Source organism: Magallana gigas, chromosome 6 (assembly GCF_963853765.1).
Source record: "Magallana gigas chromosome 6, xbMagGiga1.1, whole genome shotgun sequence".
In the NCBI taxonomy this organism is placed as follows: Eukaryota; Metazoa; Mollusca; class Bivalvia; order Ostreida; family Ostreidae; genus Magallana; species Magallana gigas.
Genome location: NC_088858.1, coordinates 52,718,425 through 52,740,096, shown reverse-complemented (window position 1 = coordinate 52,740,096; position 21,672 = coordinate 52,718,425). Strand labels below are relative to the sequence as shown.

The 21,672-nt window shown below is 35.0% G+C and overlaps 2 protein-coding genes across 4 annotated transcripts in view; one reads left to right on the top strand and one right to left on the bottom strand.

Annotated features, from left to right (window-relative positions):
• The first annotated feature begins 2,975 nt into the window (after positions 1–2,975).
• Positions 2,976–18,827, top strand: LOC105330468 (double-stranded RNA-specific adenosine deaminase). 2 transcript variants are annotated; one of them, XM_034467160.2, is made up of 15 exons: positions 2,979–3,089; positions 3,234–3,372; positions 3,670–3,874; positions 8,850–8,976; positions 9,101–9,237; positions 9,552–9,684; positions 9,885–10,057; positions 10,190–10,325; positions 13,571–13,763; positions 13,922–14,015; positions 15,159–15,302; positions 15,921–16,006; positions 16,151–16,330; positions 17,008–17,242; positions 18,013–18,827. In XM_034467160.2, exons 2-15 carry the CDS (start codon positions 3,279–3,281, stop codon positions 18,224–18,226), a joined length of 2,151 nt encoding a protein of 716 aa, XP_034323051.2. In that variant the 5' UTR covers positions 2,979–3,089; positions 3,234–3,278; the 3' UTR covers positions 18,227–18,827. The 2 variants fall into 2 exon arrangements, with proteins under 2 accessions (XP_034323056.2, XP_034323051.2); XM_034467165.2 differs by lacking the exon at positions 17,008–17,242 and having other exon boundaries at positions 2,976–3,089.
• LOC105330460 (neuronal acetylcholine receptor subunit alpha-10) overlaps positions 18,437–21,672 on the bottom strand; it is a 38,483-nt gene continuing 35,247 nt past the window's right edge. For both annotated transcript variants that reach the window (XM_011432143.4, XM_011432146.4), the window contains 3 exons: positions 20,203–20,312; positions 19,570–20,105; positions 18,437–19,462 (listed from right to left, as the gene is read on the bottom strand). In XM_011432143.4, coding sequence (XP_011430445.1) covers positions 18,912–19,462; positions 19,570–20,105; positions 20,203–20,312 — 1,197 coding nt within the window. In that variant the 3' untranslated portion in view covers positions 18,437–18,911. The remainder of the gene's footprint in view (positions 19,463–19,569; positions 20,106–20,202; positions 20,313–21,672) is intronic.

Here is a 21,672-nt window from a genome sequence, read left to right as displayed (position 1 = left end):
GTAGTGGTACTAGTTATTCTACTTTCACTTTGCGGTTGTAATGCACTACATTTTGTAGCGGAGTGCACAGATTTGGTAGTTGTGAATTAGCAGGTGACCTGGGGTCCTAGTTGAGCGTACGTTTTATCCTCCTGCATTTCAGGTCTATTTCAGGTCTTTAGTATGTCCCGTATACCGATCCCGATACCATGTTTTGAAAAGAATGAAAAACACAGAAATTTTCCGAATAGATTAAAGTCTCGACAAAAACGCGCCTAACACGACATTAAACGACCTATTTTATTTACGAGTAAAACGAAAAATATGGAATATTCTTATAGTAGGCATAAAACATATTTCTACATGCAAATTTACTTTTAACTCATAAAAATAAGCATAATATTAATTCTTAAAAAAAACACAACTAAAACAAACAAAACTACCCCGCAGAAACGCAGTTACAATATCTAAATGTATATCAAATAAAGTACCGCCTTCTGGCGGCCCGTAATAAAAATAGGTCTGCTTACAATAGAGGGCAATTGGTAACCATAGTAATTCCTACAGATATTTGGAGGACCTGATTTCCAAAAACTACATAGATGTTGTCAATCAGAAACGCAAGCATCTTTTTATATCATCTTTAGAGTAATTGTGTACGCAATTCTAATGGTCTTAAACAATATAGATTTGTCAATTACCGATGATAAGGTAAGTAAATTTACATGATACATTTTTTTTTATTGAAAAAGCAGCTATCAATGATATCATATTATTCAATTGTTTCAATTCTTGATATGCAATATTTTTTATTAACTTGGAGGAAATAAAGCATATCTTAACTTCTCTTTAAACTATTTACACCTATGTTAAATTGATTTACACCTATCTTTAAATTAAATGTACCTGTCTTTAATCATTTGAAGATAGGTATAATTATTTAAAGAAAGGTACTAATATTTGAAGATTGAATACATGCTTGTATAGCGTTCCATAAAATATCCACTAAGAAAGATAACCCATTGCAGAAACTTAATTGGAAATTAAAAGTATAATATACACTTATAAGAATATTCCAACACATTAACAACAACAAAACTTAGGTGTGAGCCAGACGATCTTTGCTGGCAGCTGGCCTTAAATGATATTACATCATCGAAATCAATTGTACATAAAATACAACATATAAATATAATTCCCCATGAATGATCCCCATGAATGACTGTGGCGTTAAAAACCGCCCTTGAAAAATCATAGATAAAATATTTGAAAAAACTATGGAAACATGTGTCCGAACGCAAGAGTAAATAACGTCTAGGGCGAATATCGGTCTTATTTATACATTATTATAAATATTATTATTAATTACAGAATGATATTTAATTCAATAAATATAACAGAGACATAAAAAACTTTTAAAAAAATCTAAGCTTCATGTGCTGAGTGAAACTGGCTAGAATGACCTTTACTATTCACACTGGCCCTTTTATACTGGCCTTCCTATGGCCCCGCCCTGTATTCCTACGGAAATCTATTCGAACACGTTATTATCATACAACGTTTTCCCGCTATTCTACTAAACGCGGGAAAACTATTTGAAAGTAACACGCCTTGCCTTTTTTTTTGGGTTTATTTACATGGTAAAGTTGTTTTTGACGTACTTCAAATCACAGTGACTTGATTTTAAGTGAACTAAAGAAGTTACTAATCCATTATGGAGGCGTATTTTGTAATTAAAACCTTGCAAGTTTTGGTGTTTGTTTGTACAATACGTACCGGTCTGGCAACGCACTTTGAAAAAATTACGCACTTTAAATTTTTTTTTTCAAAGTGCGTTAAATTTGGGACCAAATCAACGCACTTTGAAAAAATTCTTCAAAGTGCGTTAAATTTTGGACCAAGATTACCCACTTTGAATTTTTTTTTTCAAAGTGCGTTAAGAAGGCACATCAACTTTTTTTTTACATGTAGTATCAAGACTCTTAACGCATTTTGAAAAAAAAATATGTATGAATCACAAATTCTCGAATGGAATTTCTAATTTCCTGATAGTATGACGATTTGTTAACACTAATGAATCTAATTTACCGTATTTGAGAACGGAGATAGTGATGGGGGTGGGGGTTAACCAAAGATACAAGCCAATTACCAGGACATCATTTAATGGATTAGAGGAAGTAGGTCCCCTATCCCTAATTTTTCTTTCTAAGACATGATTTTTAGCAACATTTAAGACGGAAAAAGAAATAGGCTTTGTTGTAAAAAAAGTAAATGCAGTGATATTAAAAAATCAAAGTACTGGGGCACTGACGGGAGTTGATTTTATCGATTATTATTAATTTTAAAATCAACGATACGTTATTTTGCATGGCAAGTAGTTTCTAATCTGTATTTGAATTACACAAATTTTTATAAAATGAATTCTCGAACTTTTCCGACGAGAATTTTGAGAAAACCCCATATGAATGATGTTGTGTAATATTTAAAGGTAGAATCAATTCCAACAAACTATGTATCAGTAATCGAAATATATCTAAAAATTGTACACATTTCTGGGTCCAAGCAATATTGAACTCTAGTCTCGTTCAACCAGCTCGGCTCTCCGACTACCAAGAGAGACTCTCTGCTTGTCGGAGACTCACGGAGACAGCCGAGCGTCTGGTTGAACGAGACTATATCGAACTCTGGCGTAGGAATACATACGACTACAAAAAATATCTAAATTGTTCGTACTATTTAAAATCTGACTATTTTCAAGGTATTTATAAATGCATTCGTTTCATTGAAAAACAATGTGTCAGCATACATAACACCGAGTTTATTTATTATTTTCAAGGTCTAAGTTTTGTCAGCGGTGATGATTTGTGCTGAGGTCCACACACTGTTTAACTTTCGGTTTGCCAGAGTAACTGCATAGGAGAGTTGATTAAAATCAACTCCCAAAAACGAGCTAGCAAAACAAGAATTTCTCCATTGGTATGTTAAAGAATCTATAAGTGAACTAGCAAATCACTGAAGCGTTGAAGCGAGGGACTGTGTCAGAAATAGTTCGGACATGAAGTATTTAATAAAGCATCACCCGTTTGATACAGCAAAGGTTTATCACACGGGTAATATACACCACACGTGTGAGATAAAGCATATTCATGTTTATATGTACTTCATAACAGTAACCTAGTTTTTAGTGAATGTAAGAAGACCATTAAACAAACGGATATTTTTCCAGCAATTATTGTGTTTAAGTTCTTTTTCAGTTCGCTTTAACTCAAGGAAGTAAGAAACAGTCGGTAGAAGCCATCATGCCAAAAAGAAAGATGAATTTGTATCATTTATTACTGAATAAACGTGCATGGTATGAAAATCACCATTTGTCAAAGAGGAGAAGAATGGAAGGTATGTTGATTTCCATTAGATGTCAGTTGAAAAAAAAACTAGTTTCCTGTTTTAATCATTAAATCACTGAAAGAAAAAGATAAATGAAATATTTATAAATTGTGAAGTAATTTAAAAATCATATATTTGTAATAGGACCATATGTTTTTGTTGTCGGTCAGTAGATATGAAGCCAGCGATAGTACAGGTAGAGTTCAGAAAATGTTATTTTAAATTTTCCTGGAACACAAACATCCAAGAATTTTAGAAATGAATTATTATACAGGTTAAACATGTGTACATATGTTATATTTAAAGGTGTTCATGAAGTCAAAAAACTACCGCCGAAAGTAGAACCAATGCGATGTAGATATTCTTCCCTTCCCTCGCCAGCAAATTACGATTTTAACCCGCCTAGTCTGCAGAAGAACGCCATTAGTGCATTCATGGATTACGGCCAGAGGATTGGCAAAGAGCCAAAACTCGACTGTCAGGCAGTCTGTTTTTGGTCTGAAAATCCAAAGTGATGTACCATTCACGTGTCTTTTGCCAAGTAGAATCAAATACCTGTATTTTTAAACCTTTATTGTAAATGAAAAAAGTAAGAATTTTTGAATTTGTTTAATTGTGCGTTTCGAATGATTGACAAAAACTTGAAAGTTAGAAGTCAAGTTTTGCCTAGGTAACATTTAAGCCGATGGTCGGGAGAACAAAGGATCACTTGTATACAACAAAACAGTTGACATACGAGTAGGGTCTATATAGGCTTCTTTCTTCAAAAAATGATATCGATTTCCGTTCCACTTCTTGATTTCAAGCCATACACATAAACTCTTATGTTCTTGTTTTCTGAATGTATAGCGATTTTCTAAAAGTTTCACAGTCGCTGTCCTACCAGTATGCGTCATGGACATTTTTTAAATTTTATTATCGTTAATTTTTATTTTCAGTTTACTTTCTATTATACGGAGCATGTACTTTATATGTATTTATTTACAACAAAGGACATATTTGCAACTATGGAGAGTCTCGCGTGATGCGATTTAAAAGGTCGTTTTATGCATCAATTTTCTTTTGTTCTATTGAAAATATTAAATCGATATCCTTTAAAAATAAGGAATGCGATATTTTACTTCATTCTCGTATGGGATCATAATTACGATTTTTAAATTATCACATAATTTATTTATTCCTTGTCCACAATGACTTAAGAAATGAAGATAATAATTTTTCTATTGATCGACGTATCAAAGAAAAAATTGACCGGAAAACTTCATCAATGCGCGTAGCGCATTGATGAAAAAGTTTTCCGGTCAATTTTTTCTTTGATACGTCGATCAATAGAAAAATTATTATCTTCATTTCTTATCATTTAATAAAACATTTTCAAATCAAAAAATGTGAAGTGTCATTGATCAAAAATGTAAATGAAGCGGCGCGTATGAATACAAAATAACAACAGCAACAATATTCAAAATGGATGCGCCTTCAGCTGATGCAGAGCTATTGAACTAAATTTAATGGATTAAACACAAATAGTGAGTTAAAATCTGAACCGGCTGAATTGAAATCGAAAGGAAAATACATGCGATAGCTTGTGATATTATTCACTGTGCAGAAAAATTCGTAATAACACTAGTTTTCATGTGAGATCGATGGAAAATGCAACTGGACGTAACCATCCAAGGAGAGGCGATCGTGGACGAAAATAGTTGATATGTCGACAAAGAATAGTATGTATAAGCGACTTTTGTAAACATGTAATGGTGTACTATAGTATCTGCCGCTTGGAATTCGCCGAAGGAGTTGATGCAATGTACTCAAAACGATGCTTATTCTGAATTTCTGATGACCGATCATGTAGGGTACTGTGTAAGTTTAAAAATCATCGTTACCAAGTTTGAACAGCAGTGTTACCGTGAAAGTGTATGGGCCTATATGTTCGTTATGATTATTCTGGAAAAGGAACAGTCAGCCTCGCAGTAATGTTGATCGATCTGAAGCAGACGAAATCGTGAGAAGACGCTTAATTTTCTATTTCGTGAATAAGATATTGTGTTTTGTTTATTTTTGAAGGTTAGACTTTCAAGTTTTTATGTTTATAAAGTTGTATTTTGTTTGCTGACAATAAAACAGACACAACTTTACACTTTGTTGACAGTGTTTATTTTGGAAATTCCCGTTCTATAAATAGTGTTAGATCAGAACAGTTGAGAAAAGTAGATCCGGCGAAAATTTTATTGATGCAGGTATCAAAGAAATTTTTCGACCAATCAGAAGCGCCGATATCTCATCAAACGAATAAATATTAAATGATATTAAAATCGGGTATATATTTTCCTTAATAAATATCTCATTCATGTTTTGAACATGATATTTCAAAATCTATGCAACAGACCCGCATCAATAAGAAAACATTCAATTGCTTTTATCAGAAGCTAATTTTGCAAGATTTTTTTATTTGAATATAATATTTAATTCAAACGATTGTCAAGCAAGTTTCTATATTAATGTCCCTCGTTGGTACAGATGTTTTGCGCGATGTGGTCCTTTATATCAGAGGATAACGCAGAATTTTCATATATTTTTAAAGCGTGCATGATATTTTTCGGAAGCAAATATAAACATGGCGGTAAAAATATTGCTAATTCTTTCTTTGGAGATGATACATTTAATTTAAAAAAAAGTAATCGGTGTAAGAAATGCAAGTTATAAAAAAGGAAATTGAAACAATTACATAACTCGGTTTTTAGATATCAGCGTTTCTAAACAAAACGATGAAACAGCATACCACTTTGAAGTTTGAAGTAATGAATACGGTATCTTGTTTTAAAAGATTTAATTGTATTTCCGGAAACTTGAATTTGTGGATTTGTAGAAGGAACTAGATTGTGTGGCTGATTACGAGGATAATCTAAATACTATAAAACAAAAGCGTCATGGGCACAGCACCAGACGGTTCTAGCACCTACTTTGCATCCACAAAACCAGCCAGATATATAGAGGATATCTATATTGTGTGATTTTATATTTGCTTTATCCAACGAGTTTAAATGGTGTATATATTCGCGAGGCTTGCCGAGCGAATATAACCATTTCAACGAGTTGGATAAAGCAAATATAAAATCACACAATTATAGATGTTCTATTTATCTCATACAATTTGATTTATATTATGAAGCTTTTGAGACAGTCCCTTGTATGACCCAAATTGTTTTTTTCTTCAAAGATTAAAAACGATGATGCAACGTTGTGTTATGCGGCTATTGTGACCTTGCGCAATACAATTTAGTACGTCATTCCTGAGATAAATCTAACTGTTTTAATGTAAAGTTTCACTGAAATAAACCTTAAAATAATTTTTTAGCTCTAGATAATTTTTCTTAGAGCTTATTCACTTGATTAAATGGAAATTCCGATTAGAAGACTTGAATAATCAAGTTTGTTGACAAAGGCCTACACAAAGTTGCGAATGCTCGTTAGTTTGAATTGACTCGAACGAGGAACAGTTGTTGATGCATGATGTTTAATAAAACAAACACTAGGCTAGCCTTATGATTCAAAATTGAAAATAGTGAATAAGGATGCTTACTGGTGATGGAATAAAAGTCTCATGAAACATTATTTCGGTAAGTTCTTGTATATAAACACAACCAAAGCGCTCTGTTTTCATCGCGTCGTCAGGATGAACTCCTTGATAGTTAACATAATTTGTAGTTTTATACATGCGCGGATCTAGATGGGGGGTCGGGGGGGTCCCGACCCCCCCTGGAAAATGAAAATTTATTAAATTTACATAGTAAAATTATCGCGAAAATATGCCTCGGACCCCCCCTGGCAAACACAATTATCCTTCGGACCCCCCCTGGAAAAATTTTCTGGATCCGCGCATGCTATAAACTTCACAAAGCAAATTGAAAGTTGGAAGTGGGCTAAATTTATCAAAAATCTTGACAAACAAGAAAAAAAGGGTCTTGTGGTTACGGTTATGAATAACTTTGCAAAAAGGTGTGGTGGGGGGCTAACCCCCCCCCCCCCCCCCACTCACAATAGCCCCCCGGTTCCGACGCCTGTGCTACGCAGTTATGTGTTTTCCTTCATATTTGTAATTTAAATCTTTGACAAAATCTATTTTATATCAATTTTTGTAGAAGTAATAGTTATGTTAAAAGTACTAGCAAATCTTCGAATATACGTCACTGAAGCTTTGAAGCGAGGGGCTGTGTCAAAAGTAGTTCCGACCGGAAGTATTTGATATAGCATCACCCGTGTGATATAGCAAAGGTTTACCACACGGGTAATATACACCACACGTATGAGATAAAGGACTTCTATCTGTTTGACCTTTTTCAATCCAACAATTGTATTTTTTTGAAGATGCATGGCGAGGTTGTATTTTAACATGGCATTGTATAAGGTTTAAAATATTTTCATTCTGGTTTACAGAAAACTCGTAACTACCCTGTGCGCTAACATGTTCATTTACATAATTAACTGCCTGTTCCAACTGATGTATGCCAAAAGTTATGTCTCTTAAAAATATTTCTGATAGGACAGGGAAGTTTATTTTGACATCTGATGCCTCAGTAAATACATTTTTTAAATGTCTTCAATTTGAAGAGCAAACGTGCATTAAAGAAAGACAATCGGAGTAAAATACAAAATGCACAATACAAAAAATCATTATAATAAGGTGTTTATACAAACCGATAATTAAAAAAAAAGAAAAATCATGCCAACAGGTGGATTCGAACTAGGATGCAAAAAAATACCTTTAGATTTGCGGTAAGTGACAGCGGTGAAACCAACTGAGCTTATTCAAACTTTAATATGTAATAAAAACCACTATAATACAAATAAGTTAAAAAAAATTCTCAGAAATAATGACCTAAGGACAAGGGGAGTGTCCCTAATAAAATCCCATCTTAATCTATTCCTTTGATCAAAATATCTTATTTTTTATTATTGGGGCAGGCCTGCCTTGATGGATTTCTAGGCCAAAATTCATGCAGAAATAGACCGTTTTACTGCAAAAATGATGTTTAAGCCAACTTTGAAAGTTAATTTAAGAATTAAAAGCGCAATTTGCTAGGTTTTTCATAAAGATTCGTTCCGTGAAATCGATAGCTTTTATAGAATTTCGAACTCTAGTTGTATCTTGCTTGTAATGCATTTGACTTTTATACATAACTTTTGAAGAATCAATGATAGATTGTCAATTCTTCTATTGCACTTGCATATTTTTATGTTATATGTACATGAATACGGATAGGCTGTAAACCTTGAAGTGAATAAAGAATGAATGAATAAACAATTAAAACATGTACCTGAAAAAGAAAAATAATAATAAAATTTTAAAACTGAGCTTTACGGACCCGATGCCTTTTACAAACGGATTCAATACACTTTCCAACAATCTGATTTTAATAATAGAATTAAAATTGTGATTTTGTTTTTTTTCATATTTAGATAATATTAATTTTTTTTCAAACGCATAGATTCGTAGCTAACGCACAGTTTGGAGACGGACCCGTTATTCAGGCGGAAGGTTCGAACAAGAAAGAAGCCAGGACTAAGGCAGCAGACATAGCTCTAAGAAAGGTGTACAAATATACCGGCGTTCAGGTACGTCACAATCAAACACACGAACAGTCAATAAAAAACAGTAAGCCTCTAAAAAGAACAGTTCCTGTAAAAAAAATAAATAAACCAAATTTTATTTGAAAAAATTATAACGTTACAATGTTAGGCTTCTCAGGGTACTGGAATGTCCTTGGCCATCCCAAATAAGGACCCAGTGAGCGCTCTCATGGAGCTTGCGCAGTCTTTAGGACTCAATGCAAGGATCGAGCAAGCTTCACAAACTGGACCGCCGCACTGTCCCACGTGAGTAGCTTTCGTTAAGCTGTCGCCTAAAAATTGGATTAGTAGTACAAACTTCCTGGCCTGGATAAAAAATGTGATGCCAGCAAATTAAAGCAATCAATTTACCGGTTAATTTTTCTAAGTTAATATTTTACCTTTTTTTTAAAATTTAAAACTTTTTAGGGAAACATAAGTTAACAAAACTGATACTATAGTTAAACAAAGAGCGGTATTCTCAAAATGTTGATCATTGAAAATATATAAGTTTTATAATACACCCATTCAAATTTAAACATATTTTTTTTCATAACCAGTCTTAAGCTTTTTGTTTCCAGATTTCGTTTGCTTGCTAAACTTGGAGATCGAGAGTTCCAGATGATTAAACACGGAAACAAAAAGGAGGGTCGCAAAAAGGCTGCAAACATTGCACTCCTACAGCTCCAGTGTGAAGGAAAGATACCTAAACCAGTACGGTATCTCTGTATATATCTACAAAAACCTTTAATGCACTTAAGTAACCCTAAACTAAGTGGTCCCTGAAGATGTCAATTTGTGATTTTATATTCTAACATAATAACAATTTTGACGTAGTGATATCTAGGTCACTTTGACATGTCTACAGATGACACTTATTCACTACAATAATGACACGTTTTGTAAATTTTCAGAAACTACGGAGTATTGACAGCATAAACTGCAGCTCAAGAAGTGACAACTTCATTGATATATGCCCACCTGGAAAAAATCCACTTCAAATGTTTTATGAATATGCGCAGTCACAGCACTTAACATGTGACGTCATTGAAACGTCATCACGCATAGGCCCGCCCCATGATTTAACGTGAGTTTTCGTGTGGACACTAATAGAAAGAATGCGATTCATGTACACAACATTCCTGCAATAGCTTTGTTGATATATTAACTAAGTTCATGTCATCTTGTGTTTAAGTAAGTATACGTTGGGTTCTGACAGATTCTATATGGCGGCCCGTCTGGGTGAACATCAATTTGATATTGTCACTGGGAAAAGTTTAAATGAGACTAAAAATCGTGCCACAGCAGAAGCTCTGCGACAGTTAAAGAAACAAGGATTATATACACAGACTCAGGTGAAAATCTAATGTCGGTATTATTATCAAGACATTCCTTACAAAAGGACAGAAACATCGATATATATTACATGTATATATGACTGATAATGTATATATAGGGTGTCCCAAAACATATGTTACACTTTTAAACTGTTATAAAATTTTAACAATTATGAAATCTACAATATATAACAAAATAGTTCTAAACTTTTTGTTAAGCATAATTTTTTTACAGTTTCCTTATTAATCACCAAAAAATTTCTTTGGAATAACATAATGTTATTTTACAACATATGTTCCAAATGTCGTCCCTTTGCCTTTAACATCGTTTGAACACGATTTCTGAAGTTTTTTTTATCACAGCTTTACATGTATCAACAGAGATTGATCTTATTTCTCGTGTAATTGCTGTTTTTAGGTCCTCTGTTGTTTGTGGGGAAGGAGAGTACACTCTGTCTTGTAAATAACCCCACAAAAAGAAATCAAGGGGGTTTAGATCGGGGGTGTGCGGTGGCCAAACATTTGCTGTACGATAAGAAATGTATTGATCACCAAATGTGTTGTCAAGCCACTGAAGAACACAACCTCCAGTGTGTGGCGTAGCACCATCCTGTTGAAACCACACATCATCAAAATTTACAACTTTTCGTCTAAGGGCTGGTAGAAACTTAGATTTCATTAACTTTAAATATCGTTCAGAATTTATTGTCACTGCCTCGCCTTCGGTGTCTTCAAAGAAAAAAGGGCCAATAATTCCAGGTGAACTTAATGCAGCCCAAAACAGTGACTTTTTCACAGTTAAGAGGGTTTTCCACATAAAAATTGGGTTTTGCCGAACCCCAGAATCTAAAATTCTGCTTATTAACAACATTATTGAGATGGAAGTGGGCTTCGTCGGAAAACCATATGGCATCTGTTAAATTTTCAGAGTCTGGTCTACTTAAAATCCAATGGGCAAACTCTAAACGACTCCTAATGTCTGTCTCTTTTAAATGCTGCATCACACTTCTCTTTAAGGGATCGGTTTTTAATCAAATTTGAGTATTCTATGAACACTGGATTTACTGACATTGCCATCTAGTTCATGTAGTGCACGTCTAACTGACTTTTGTGGAGTTTCAGTAATAAGTTTATCAATGGCATCAATGTTCTCTTGAGAACGGAAACTCCTTGGTCTCCCAATACCAGAATTGTGCCTTGTGTCACTTATAGTGCCTTTACCTTCAAACTTCCTCACAAGTCTGTAAATTAGCATTCTGTTGAGCATTTTCATTTCAGGATGTCGTATTCTCGTTGTTCTTATGACTAAAGTCACAGATTTACACTCGTAGTAAAGTTTGACAATTTCTGCCAGCTGTTCACATGAAGGTTCCATCTTGATAAGTGCGATGACATCATTGTGACGTCATAATTAGCTGATTATTTAACAGAATTTCCCGAACTTTTCTCACATTAAATTAAAACTTATACACTAGATGTTGACAAAAAATCATTAAAATTGCTATTAATCTAATAAAGTTATTGATGATTAAAAGTGTAACACATGTTTTGGGGCACCCTGTATATAATAGAAATATATAAATCTCGGTTAAGGTGGCTCTATACACCCACAGTTTATTCCAATTTTCAATAGAAGACCACAAAACATATACTTATCAAATATTTAAATGACGATAGGGATACTATAGGTATTTTAAAAGAATTTTTTAATGTTTTTTCGTGTTTTTGTAAAATATTTTTTAAAAAGACAGCTATCAACAAATTGAGAGAAATTATTTTGTCATATGATGGATATTTCCTTCGGACACATAAAAAAAAATATAACACTTCTTAACATTCAAAAATGTTATTATTGCAATTTTTTTTAGTATTTCCCCAAAACATATTTTTTCATATTTTCTTACTCTGTTGACAAGTCATCTGAAAAAGTTGCTTGATGTTATAAGAAAATGTATTTTAATAATTGTGAAATAAAAAACTGAATGAAAACAATTGCAAATAAACACAAAAAATATTTTAAATTTTATTTGGTATGAAAGATCCTCATGTTAGGGTTATCGTTCCTAAGTCCCAAGGCCCAAACACCTTGGGGACTTTTCATTTCTGAGTTGAAGAAAATTTCCTAAATATAATGTTGGAATGATAAATACATGCATATTTCAGTATAGATTTTGCCCTGTATAAGTGAATATATTCGCTTTAGTGCAAAACTAAGTCAAATAAATAAACGGGAACATTGACTAGGCTAATAGGATTTATGTATCCCAACCTGAGAGAAATTCAAAGCAACCCTCTCATCCCCGTTAGATGTCGATATTAATGTGCATTAAAGTATATTATAATTGAAATATTTTCACCTGTTTAGAATTTTCTTTGACGGTATTCAACTGTGACGGTCAGACCGGTTCGAATACCGGCGCCAGATAGCTCAGTTGGTAGAGCACCTGACTAGAGATTCAGGGGGCCCGGGTTCAAAACCCGGTCTGGTCCGTCATTATTTCTCCCATCCCGTTACATTTGGTGCCGTGACCAACCCCTGGAACTGACAGGTGAACTCCTGCCAGGGGAAGAGCCTGGGGTGATCTTCGGGGACGAAGATCATTTAAGGGGGGAGGAATGTGACGGTCAGACCGGTTCGAATACCGGCGCCAGATAGCTCAGTTGGTAGAGCACCTGACTAGAGATTCAGGGGGCCCGGGTTCAAAACCCGGTCTGGTCCGTCATTATTTCTCCCATCCCGTTACACAACCAAAAAATACGTTTTAGAAATTTTTGGAAAGTTAAAAAAATTTATTGTTCTCAACGGGAATCGAAGTCATGACCAACTGGTTTGAAGTGGACCCACTAACCCACTGCGCTACGGTGTAACATATCGATGATGCTAAAGAAACTCTTTAAAAATTTATACTTGATTTTATTGTTTATTTCGATAAATAATACCACACAACGTGAATGTGTCACATACCACATTACTTGTAAGTAATGAATTTTCCAATTATCAAATTAAATCTATCCATTTCACAAATTTTTCAAAATAGCGGTTCCCATACAATTCACCTCAGTTTAAATCAGCCAGTACCGGAAATGCATGTTTCCAGATTTACTTTTTTGCGTACTGCGTCATCAAAAAGTGGTGTATAGAGCCACCTTAAACAGTGCCGAATAGATTATTCAATATAATAGGACAGTAACAATAACGATAAATGACTTTTAACCATATACAGACTCCGACAGCATGTTTAAGAATAGATTGTTTTCCCCAGAACGCAACTGAAGCGATACATGTACCGCTCTCAATACAAACATTCAGCGATAGGGTAGCCATGAAGACATTGGCGAAATTCAGAAGCTTGGTAGCTTCCGTTAGCGAGGACTTGTCTGGGCGGAAGGTTATTGCCGCCATCTTGTTGCACGATGATATTGAGGATCAGCTCTCGGTCGTCAGTTTAGGGACAGGTATCCATGGTTACGTGACGTATGTGATATATATTTATGTTCATGGAATTATACGAATAAGCATGTTATAAGTCTTTAATCTTTTTAAAATACTTTGTTTACAAAGTGATCTTGGTTTGTAAAGAGGAGAACGGATTATATCGTCATGTTTTAAACAGGAAACTGCTTCGTCACGGGCGATAACCTTTGTGATGAGGGGAATGTAATTAACGACTCTCACGCTGAAATCATCGCTAAAAGGGGATTTCAAAGGTAAATATTGTAAATACTGGAAAAAGATTATCTAGTATTGCAGTTTCATTACGTAGGTTCGATATTCGGAGCTCATTTTATACTAAATTAATAATCTGAAAGAGAAGAGTTTTACACTCGGCAAAATTGCTAACGCACCACTTACTATTTCTATGATTGTTTTAGATCTGAACTCAACAAAGATAAATTAGTATATTATTTTAACAGTTTATTATAATACAGAAAATGAAACATCATTTGTTGCAAACTTATTGACCAGTTGCTTTAAGTACTGTTTATGAAACATTGGTACCTCCCATTATGTGATTCACATATCAATTTCGGGTGTGGCCTCCATTTGCTCGGATAAATGCGATATGTCTGTCTTTGTCGCTTAGTAATTACTTGGCGCTTTGAAATTCTTGCTCGGTCCCTCGCACTTCCGGTTTGAACAAATTTCCGGTACAACCTTGACGTGTGGTGCCTATTACTGTGGCTACCTAAAAAAGACATTTATTTTATTAGATAAGCATGCTGCATCATGTTTTAGCTAATATCACAGGTAATCGTTAAATTATGAAAAAACAATTATAACCTCTCTAAAGGAGCACCCTGCAGAGACCATACCAACTGCCTTGCCACGCTCGTCTATGGTCAAACGCGGCATACCCCGTCGTTTTTGTGTGTGAGTTTTTAGTTACACATGCATCAATTATAAGAATTTCCAAAAAAAGTGTGAGCACGATTTGAACATTGCTAAAGAACAGTTACGCTTCGGTTAACATTGTATCCATTTATCCGTTTGGTCATTTAAATGTCTTACTTATGATTAAAGTCAACTATTTAAACATTAAATTCATCTTTAAAAATTTTTAGGATGTAAATACTATTCCATTGAAATGGTACGTTAGCAATGTTGTGTCTAGTGTATATAATGATAGAGGAAAATGCTCGAAATTTAAAAGTTTACATAAATGGATTTATTTTTACCAAATGAAACTTTATAACATAGAACTTCATTTCTCAAATTTTAAGGTAAATCTGCATGATGGTTATTTGTTAACCACTCAGCCTCCTTAACGTGTCATTGAAGGTATCCACTACTGATTCGTTTGAAAAAAATATTTGGCTATATAGACATGTTTTACATGTAATTTGCTACAGGTACTTGTTGAAAGAAATCTATCGTTTAAGAGACAGAAGAATATTTAAACAGACGTTATTCGGGACTCTGAAGGTTATGTCTCACCTGTCTTTTCACCTCTATATCTCCACGGCCCCGTGTGGTGATGGGGCAGTCTTTACACGGTAGGTGCACGTACTGTTTATAATCTGGGGGAGGAAGGTACATGCATAGTATAGCATTTGTCCATGGTGAGAACTGTGCACATTATGCATGTGTGTAGGAAGTACTGTATGCATATACAACAGGTTTTATCTGTGTACGTGTAGGAAGTACATTTTTGTAATGATTGCTCTATTCTAAAAACAATCAGTAATATATATGTATATTTTACACACGTTGAAATTAGTATGAGGGATTTAAATTTTACCTATAAACGGTATTTAATACATGTCATTATATGTCGGGTCATATCTGCTGTATCTCTAATGATAAGATGAAAGAAATAATTTTTAGCAATAAAATGATAATATTTAGTTTCGGATATAACTGAATTCATATGATTATGGCTGACGATATAGAAAGATGGGGCCCTACTTGATCAATATGTATTCATTCATATAATTATTATCGGAGAATAACATCATCCAATAAAACGTTCTTTTTTTGCTGATCTGTAACACCAGTTCAAAACAATATAAAACGCGAGATATTGTGATAGAAGAGTTTTTATTATCGCTTTCTTTTGATTAATTGCTATAAAATGAATATTTTTTTTAACCTTCATATGTAAATAACCACAGTGCGGATCCTCACCACACTGACGGAGATCACGAACCAGTATTCAGAAAACGGCAGCACGGTCTTCTCAGAACCAAAGTGGAGAAAGGTATATATAAATGTCTCTTTCAGCTATCAGAAACAAACGATTAAAAGTTTAATACAAAAATTTACAAAATATAAAAAAGAAGAAGTGAGTTTCACAAACACAGACATAAGATACATGATATGGACATGTATTTGTGTGCGACAGGTGAGGGGACGATACCTACAGACGACACCCCCCAGACACTGGACGGAATCCGCCGCGGACAGCGCCTGCGCACTATGTCGTGTAGTGACAAGATCTGTCGCTGGAACGTTCTGGGAATACAGGGGGCGCTTCTGTCTCTATTCCTGGTGGAACCGATTTATCTTTCTTCCATCACACTTGGTATGTATATATACATGTATATAAAGAGAATTTCACCATAATATATCTCCACCTTTGCTCCGGCCGAGGTTTGAACTCACCGCATATGGAAATACAGTGGCGTCGAAAGCAAATTCAAAGTGGGAGGGGGGGGGGGGGGGGGGGGCTAGACTAATCCTCAGAAATCGGTCGGAAAGGCACACATTGCATAGACATAAACATATAATAAGCTATACACATATTATAAGCTATATACATTAAATAAGCACAAACATTGCAATGACTCTCAAATTGACGTATAATTGTATGTGCCCATAGTGAAGGAATTAGATATACATAAAGGACAGAAAAATTCACCATATTGGAATGTCATGTAAGGTTTTGGTTTGATGGAAGGGTTTTGCCTTTTTTTGACTCAATTTTTTTAAAAATTTTAATTCAATTTGAATGTAAAGACGAGGAGACAGTACCTACTTTTAAACTTTACGATAATTTTAAAACTAAAATCATGTATTCAAAATTTGTTTTCTGACTTTCAATTTTCGTTAGTTGCACTAACTTAACAATTATAGAAAACAATTTAATGTAAGCAAAGTTAGAGGTCTCGGTACATGTAACCATGCATTTTTGGCATAGAATCGTTTAAATGGATATCATTGTAATTTTCTGAACATTAAAACAAATCTGGATATCTCTAGGTATGTTATTCAATGACGGGCACATGTCACGTGCAATGTGTTGCCGTGTAGATCGTGACGACCAGCCTCTGACCGGTCTACCCCCGGGATACAGGGCCCAGCACCCAAAACTTGGCTGTGTTACCCGGGTTACCGACACTCGTTCTGTGGACAGATCCAGCCCACTCAGCGTCAACTGGAACATGGCGGATAACAGTGTAGAAGTGACGGATGCGACACGCGGGATGACGACACGGTATCACGTGATTTATGTCAATTTTAGTACCTGTATTACAAATCAAATATACAAACACCGGCATCACAATTCAGATATTGGATATTGCTGTACTTATACAATATTATTAAAACCCATTATATGTTCTCATGAATCCCTTTGTCGTATATTGCAGGAGCGAGACGTTTCGTGCACAGGATGTTTCGGGAACCAGGCAGCATTGGGGGGGGGGGGGGCTATTTCCCAACTTTTTGTTGCAACAGATATTTTTCTATTATAAAATTTACTTATAAAACAGTGAATGATCATGGAGTTGCCCAACCCCCCACTTTTTGGAGACCTTGTAAAATTTTAAGTGAATTAAGATGAGGAAATGAACAGTGAAAATTAGTTATTGGCTTTAGGCATGCTACATTATTCTCTCCCCTGATTAAGATTTTCTTGAATCAAGAAAGTTGCCCCCCCCCTTTTTTTTTTTGCTTGTCGAGTGTTTTTTGATGAGTCCCTTCACAATTTTCAAAAAACGATGCTACGTGCCTGGGAATAGTGCTTTTCGGAGACCAAGAATAAAACGCGTCGGAATTAAATAAAAGCATATTGAAAACAAATTATCAAATTGTGTGATAAGGCTTGTTAAACACATACGATTTTTTTTTTTGCACAGTTTAAATCATAATATAATTTGGAGTCGTCATTTCATCCGGAGGTATTAATTACAAAATATGTTGATTGATATCCTGTTTGTATACACCACAAACTAAATAAAAATCTCACTTCTCGTTTATTTGTAGAAATACCGCGTCCCGACTCTGCAAAAGATCCTTATTTCTATCCTTCTCTCGGATTAACTGTTGGAAAGACATCGGACAATCGACCTATCGAGAGACAAAGGACTCAGCCACGAAATACGGTGCCGCGAAAGAAGTGTTCGAATCGGCGATGTATAAAAATGGGTACGGTCAGTGGGTCAGGAAACCCCCGGAAGTAGATTTGTTCTATTTATAAACATGTAACATCCCATACGTACATGTACGCAAAAACTTTTGTCGGATTGGTTATAGGGCAAGTGGAAAAAGTCATATCATTACAAACTGACACTGAACTGGACAGCTGAGCAGCACGATACATGGCAGTCCAGCAATTGCCAGCAAACAATGAGGCGACTACCGGAGCTTCAATACTTTTACTCTGCAATTAAAAAATCAAACACTCGCATACCATTTATAGTTTAATATTTAAAATATTGATATATTTCGATGATAACAGACAAACATACATATGTACATGAAACATAGCGATTTAACATGAGCTTATACTTGTAGTATAAACTTGAGGATCACACTGTAGTTTATCATTCAAATTCATTACATTTTATATTTTAAAATAAGGTAAGCATGTTGTCTACTTAAAGGAGATCAGTTGTGCAAGAACATATTTAAAACTTATAAATACATCACATCATCTTCTAACAAAATGGTTAGTTTTCACACATGTGTATTTTGCAAATTTATATTTCTCAGAAATAAAAATCACATGTAAAGTTCTTGTAATAATAAAAAGCCTGACTGGATTTTCAAACACAGAAAATCTAACAGACACATTCATACTTTGTGTAATGGTTTTGCCTGGCGCCGTGGGTGGTAACGATGTCTTACATGAATGATTTTAACATAATGAAAGCAAACAGTGTTTATTGTAATGGCGGCTTCATTAACGGCTGTACGACTAAAATTAAAATGGATGATAAGACAGCAGCGAACAGAAATATCCAGAACAGAACCCTGTCCATCACATGGGCCACGAACTGCCACTCGTGGACTATACCCTGGTGGTTCTCCTCATAGTCTTGCTTCTCCACAAGAAGCTTCAAATGGTTGGTAATTTTCTGGTGTGTTTTGTCCCTCTCCATTTCTATATGGTATTTATCGTTCTGGTAATTGTTGATAGTATTATTGGAGTTTTGCTGAATATTTCCATTACACGTGCCAGCAGTGTTACCGTTTTCAACGTTCTCAAAGAATGTAGTCAAACACATATCGTCCTTTCGGAATTCGTCCACAAACGGCTGAGGAATTTGAGATTGACGCATACACATAAATCTTGCTAAGATGTCCACACACAAAAAGCGCAGCCATCTTGGCACAGGTCTCTGGTGCGGACCCACGTGATGTAGCTGTAGCACAAAAACTGTTAGTATGATAGATAATGACGTCATACCCATCGTCACTGTCAGATAAATACCTGTTAAAGAGATTAAAATGCAGGATTTTTTAAGTTTGTAAAATAAAAATGGTACGATTATAAACGTACAATTATAAAATAGGAAGCATTTTAAAGCTTAGTTTTACCTATCAAAGGAACGAATTCTGAAGTAGCCGGCATGTTTTCAGCGATAAGTAGCATGAATACAGAGAAGGCCAGGAGCACGGTGATTCCGAGTGTTATTTTCTCCCCGCTGTCGGGCGGCAACCAGAAACCCAACAAACTAAGAATCGTCAACCATAGACATGGAAATATGATATTGAAAAGATAATACAGCGTCTTTCTGCGCATGACAATAGTAAACGTCACATCCGGGTAAGGAATATTACAACACTGGTAAACCACTTCATTCCTAACCCCGTATATAGTAATCAGTTCCCACTCCCCGCTGTATACGTAGTTGGACAGGTCCACTTGCGCGGTCCTGTTTGTTATATCCACTTGGAATCCATCATATGCCCAGGAACCAAATTTCATTTTGCAAATTTGGTCGTCAAACGGGAAGAATGTAATATCGATCTTGCAAGAGCTCCGGAACTTGGCGGGAGGCGGCCAGAATACGTTTCCGTCGTGCCGGACCATTGCCTTACTCTGCATATATCCGGAAGTGTAGTCATCCGCGCTGAAAAATAGCAACAATATTAGACCTTTGAATTTCTAAATCAATGTGTAAAGAGTTATTCAAACAGGCCAATCATGGCTTTGAGAAAAGCATGTACCTGTTGTAAAGTACTATATCCGGAAGCCAAATCTTATCACAGGGCATGCGCAAGGTTTCCAGTCCATTGTATTCATTTGGATCCCAGATCAATCGCTCGTCTTGCCATTCCTGTAGATAGAGTGCGTCAACTGTATTGATGCATGGTACACTAAATGATACTTGACTTCATATGCAGTTAGTGTCATTTCTATGAACGTATGCAGTTAAGGTAGTTGAATGAAATTGCAGTAAAGAGCAGCCCTCTTTAGGTATCGAAAAAGAACAGTGATTAAATGATTCAAACATTGCATAGGACACAGGTAACTGTGCCTCACATACAATGTAGCTTCGATGGACATCAACGAGCTTAGGTGAATAAGAAGTGATATATCTATTGGCCAGGATTGATCGTGCACCCAATTAATTATTTTAAAATGATTTATCTTTAATTTGAATGTTAAAAAATACTAAAAAAAGCACTTCCTGGTTGGTTTTCCCTTTTGTCCGGATCTACGCACGGTATAAGTGATTGTAATGTAATACGCACAAATCTGGAAAAGTTGAGTTTATAATATTATATTTTTGTTCTTAAGTTTACATTCAATTTGTTTTACTATAAAATTACAATATATTCATGATTGGTTTTAAAATTTTTATGTTTTAGAATTTAATTTCAATAAACAGCTTCAAAAGTCTAAATATAGGATTGATTTAAACTTTAAGTCGGCTTAATAGGCACACTTCCAGTAAGTACTATGTATTGTTATACTTTCATGTTAAATACTGAAATCTGATTGGTTAAGACGCAGTTAATAATATTTACTATTACCCTCAGCGTTAGCAACACACTTGGCAACGGGTAACATTAAAAAATGTTACATGCGCGAAAATTATGCGCGTACGGTTCGCTGTAGAATTCACGTTTTTCCTATATAAAAGCAGTAAAATTTTCTTAAAATTTTTAAAAAAGACATTCAGTATAACAAAATAAATAGTGCCTGTTTGGGAGGATAACAGTTGAAATTGACACCCCTCGAAAACCATTGTCAACCTCCGCTTCGCGTCGGTTGACAATGGTTTTCTCGGGGTGTCAATTTCAACTGTTACCCTCCCAAACAGGCACTATTTATATACTAGCAATAACTAAGCAATACAGACTGCTTTACGAATTTCTCTAAGTTGAAGTTTTTTATTACTTTTTTGAGCTTAGGTTTTAAGGTAAGGAACAATTAGCGGAACAAAACGTGCAACCAAAATTTCGATGGCCGGGCTGGAGATCAGTTTATTCTGATTGATTACATTGTAACATCACAACTCCCCTGATTTACGGTTTATCGATACTCCTGGCAATAAACCCTTGGGCTAATGGTCGTTGGTTTTAAACAGAAAATTAACCGTTGCTTCATCTTAAACTGATCTTTTCTTCATCGCTCATAAAGAATGAAATCTAGACTTAAATACAAAATTTTCTTGTAAGATTGCAAAGGCG

Coding starts and splice junctions, on each gene's coding strand:
- LOC105330468 (XM_034467160.2), top strand. CDS start 3,279: ATGCCAAAAAGAAAGATGAATTTGTATCATTTATTACTGAATAAACGT. Junction 3,373..3,669: donor AAAGAGGAGAAGAATGGAAG/GTATGTTGATTT, acceptor TTATATTTAAAG/GTGTTCATGAAGTCAAAAAA. Junction 8,977..9,100: donor ACAAATATACCGGCGTTCAG/GTACGTCACAAT, acceptor TTACAATGTTAG/GCTTCTCAGGGTACTGGAAT.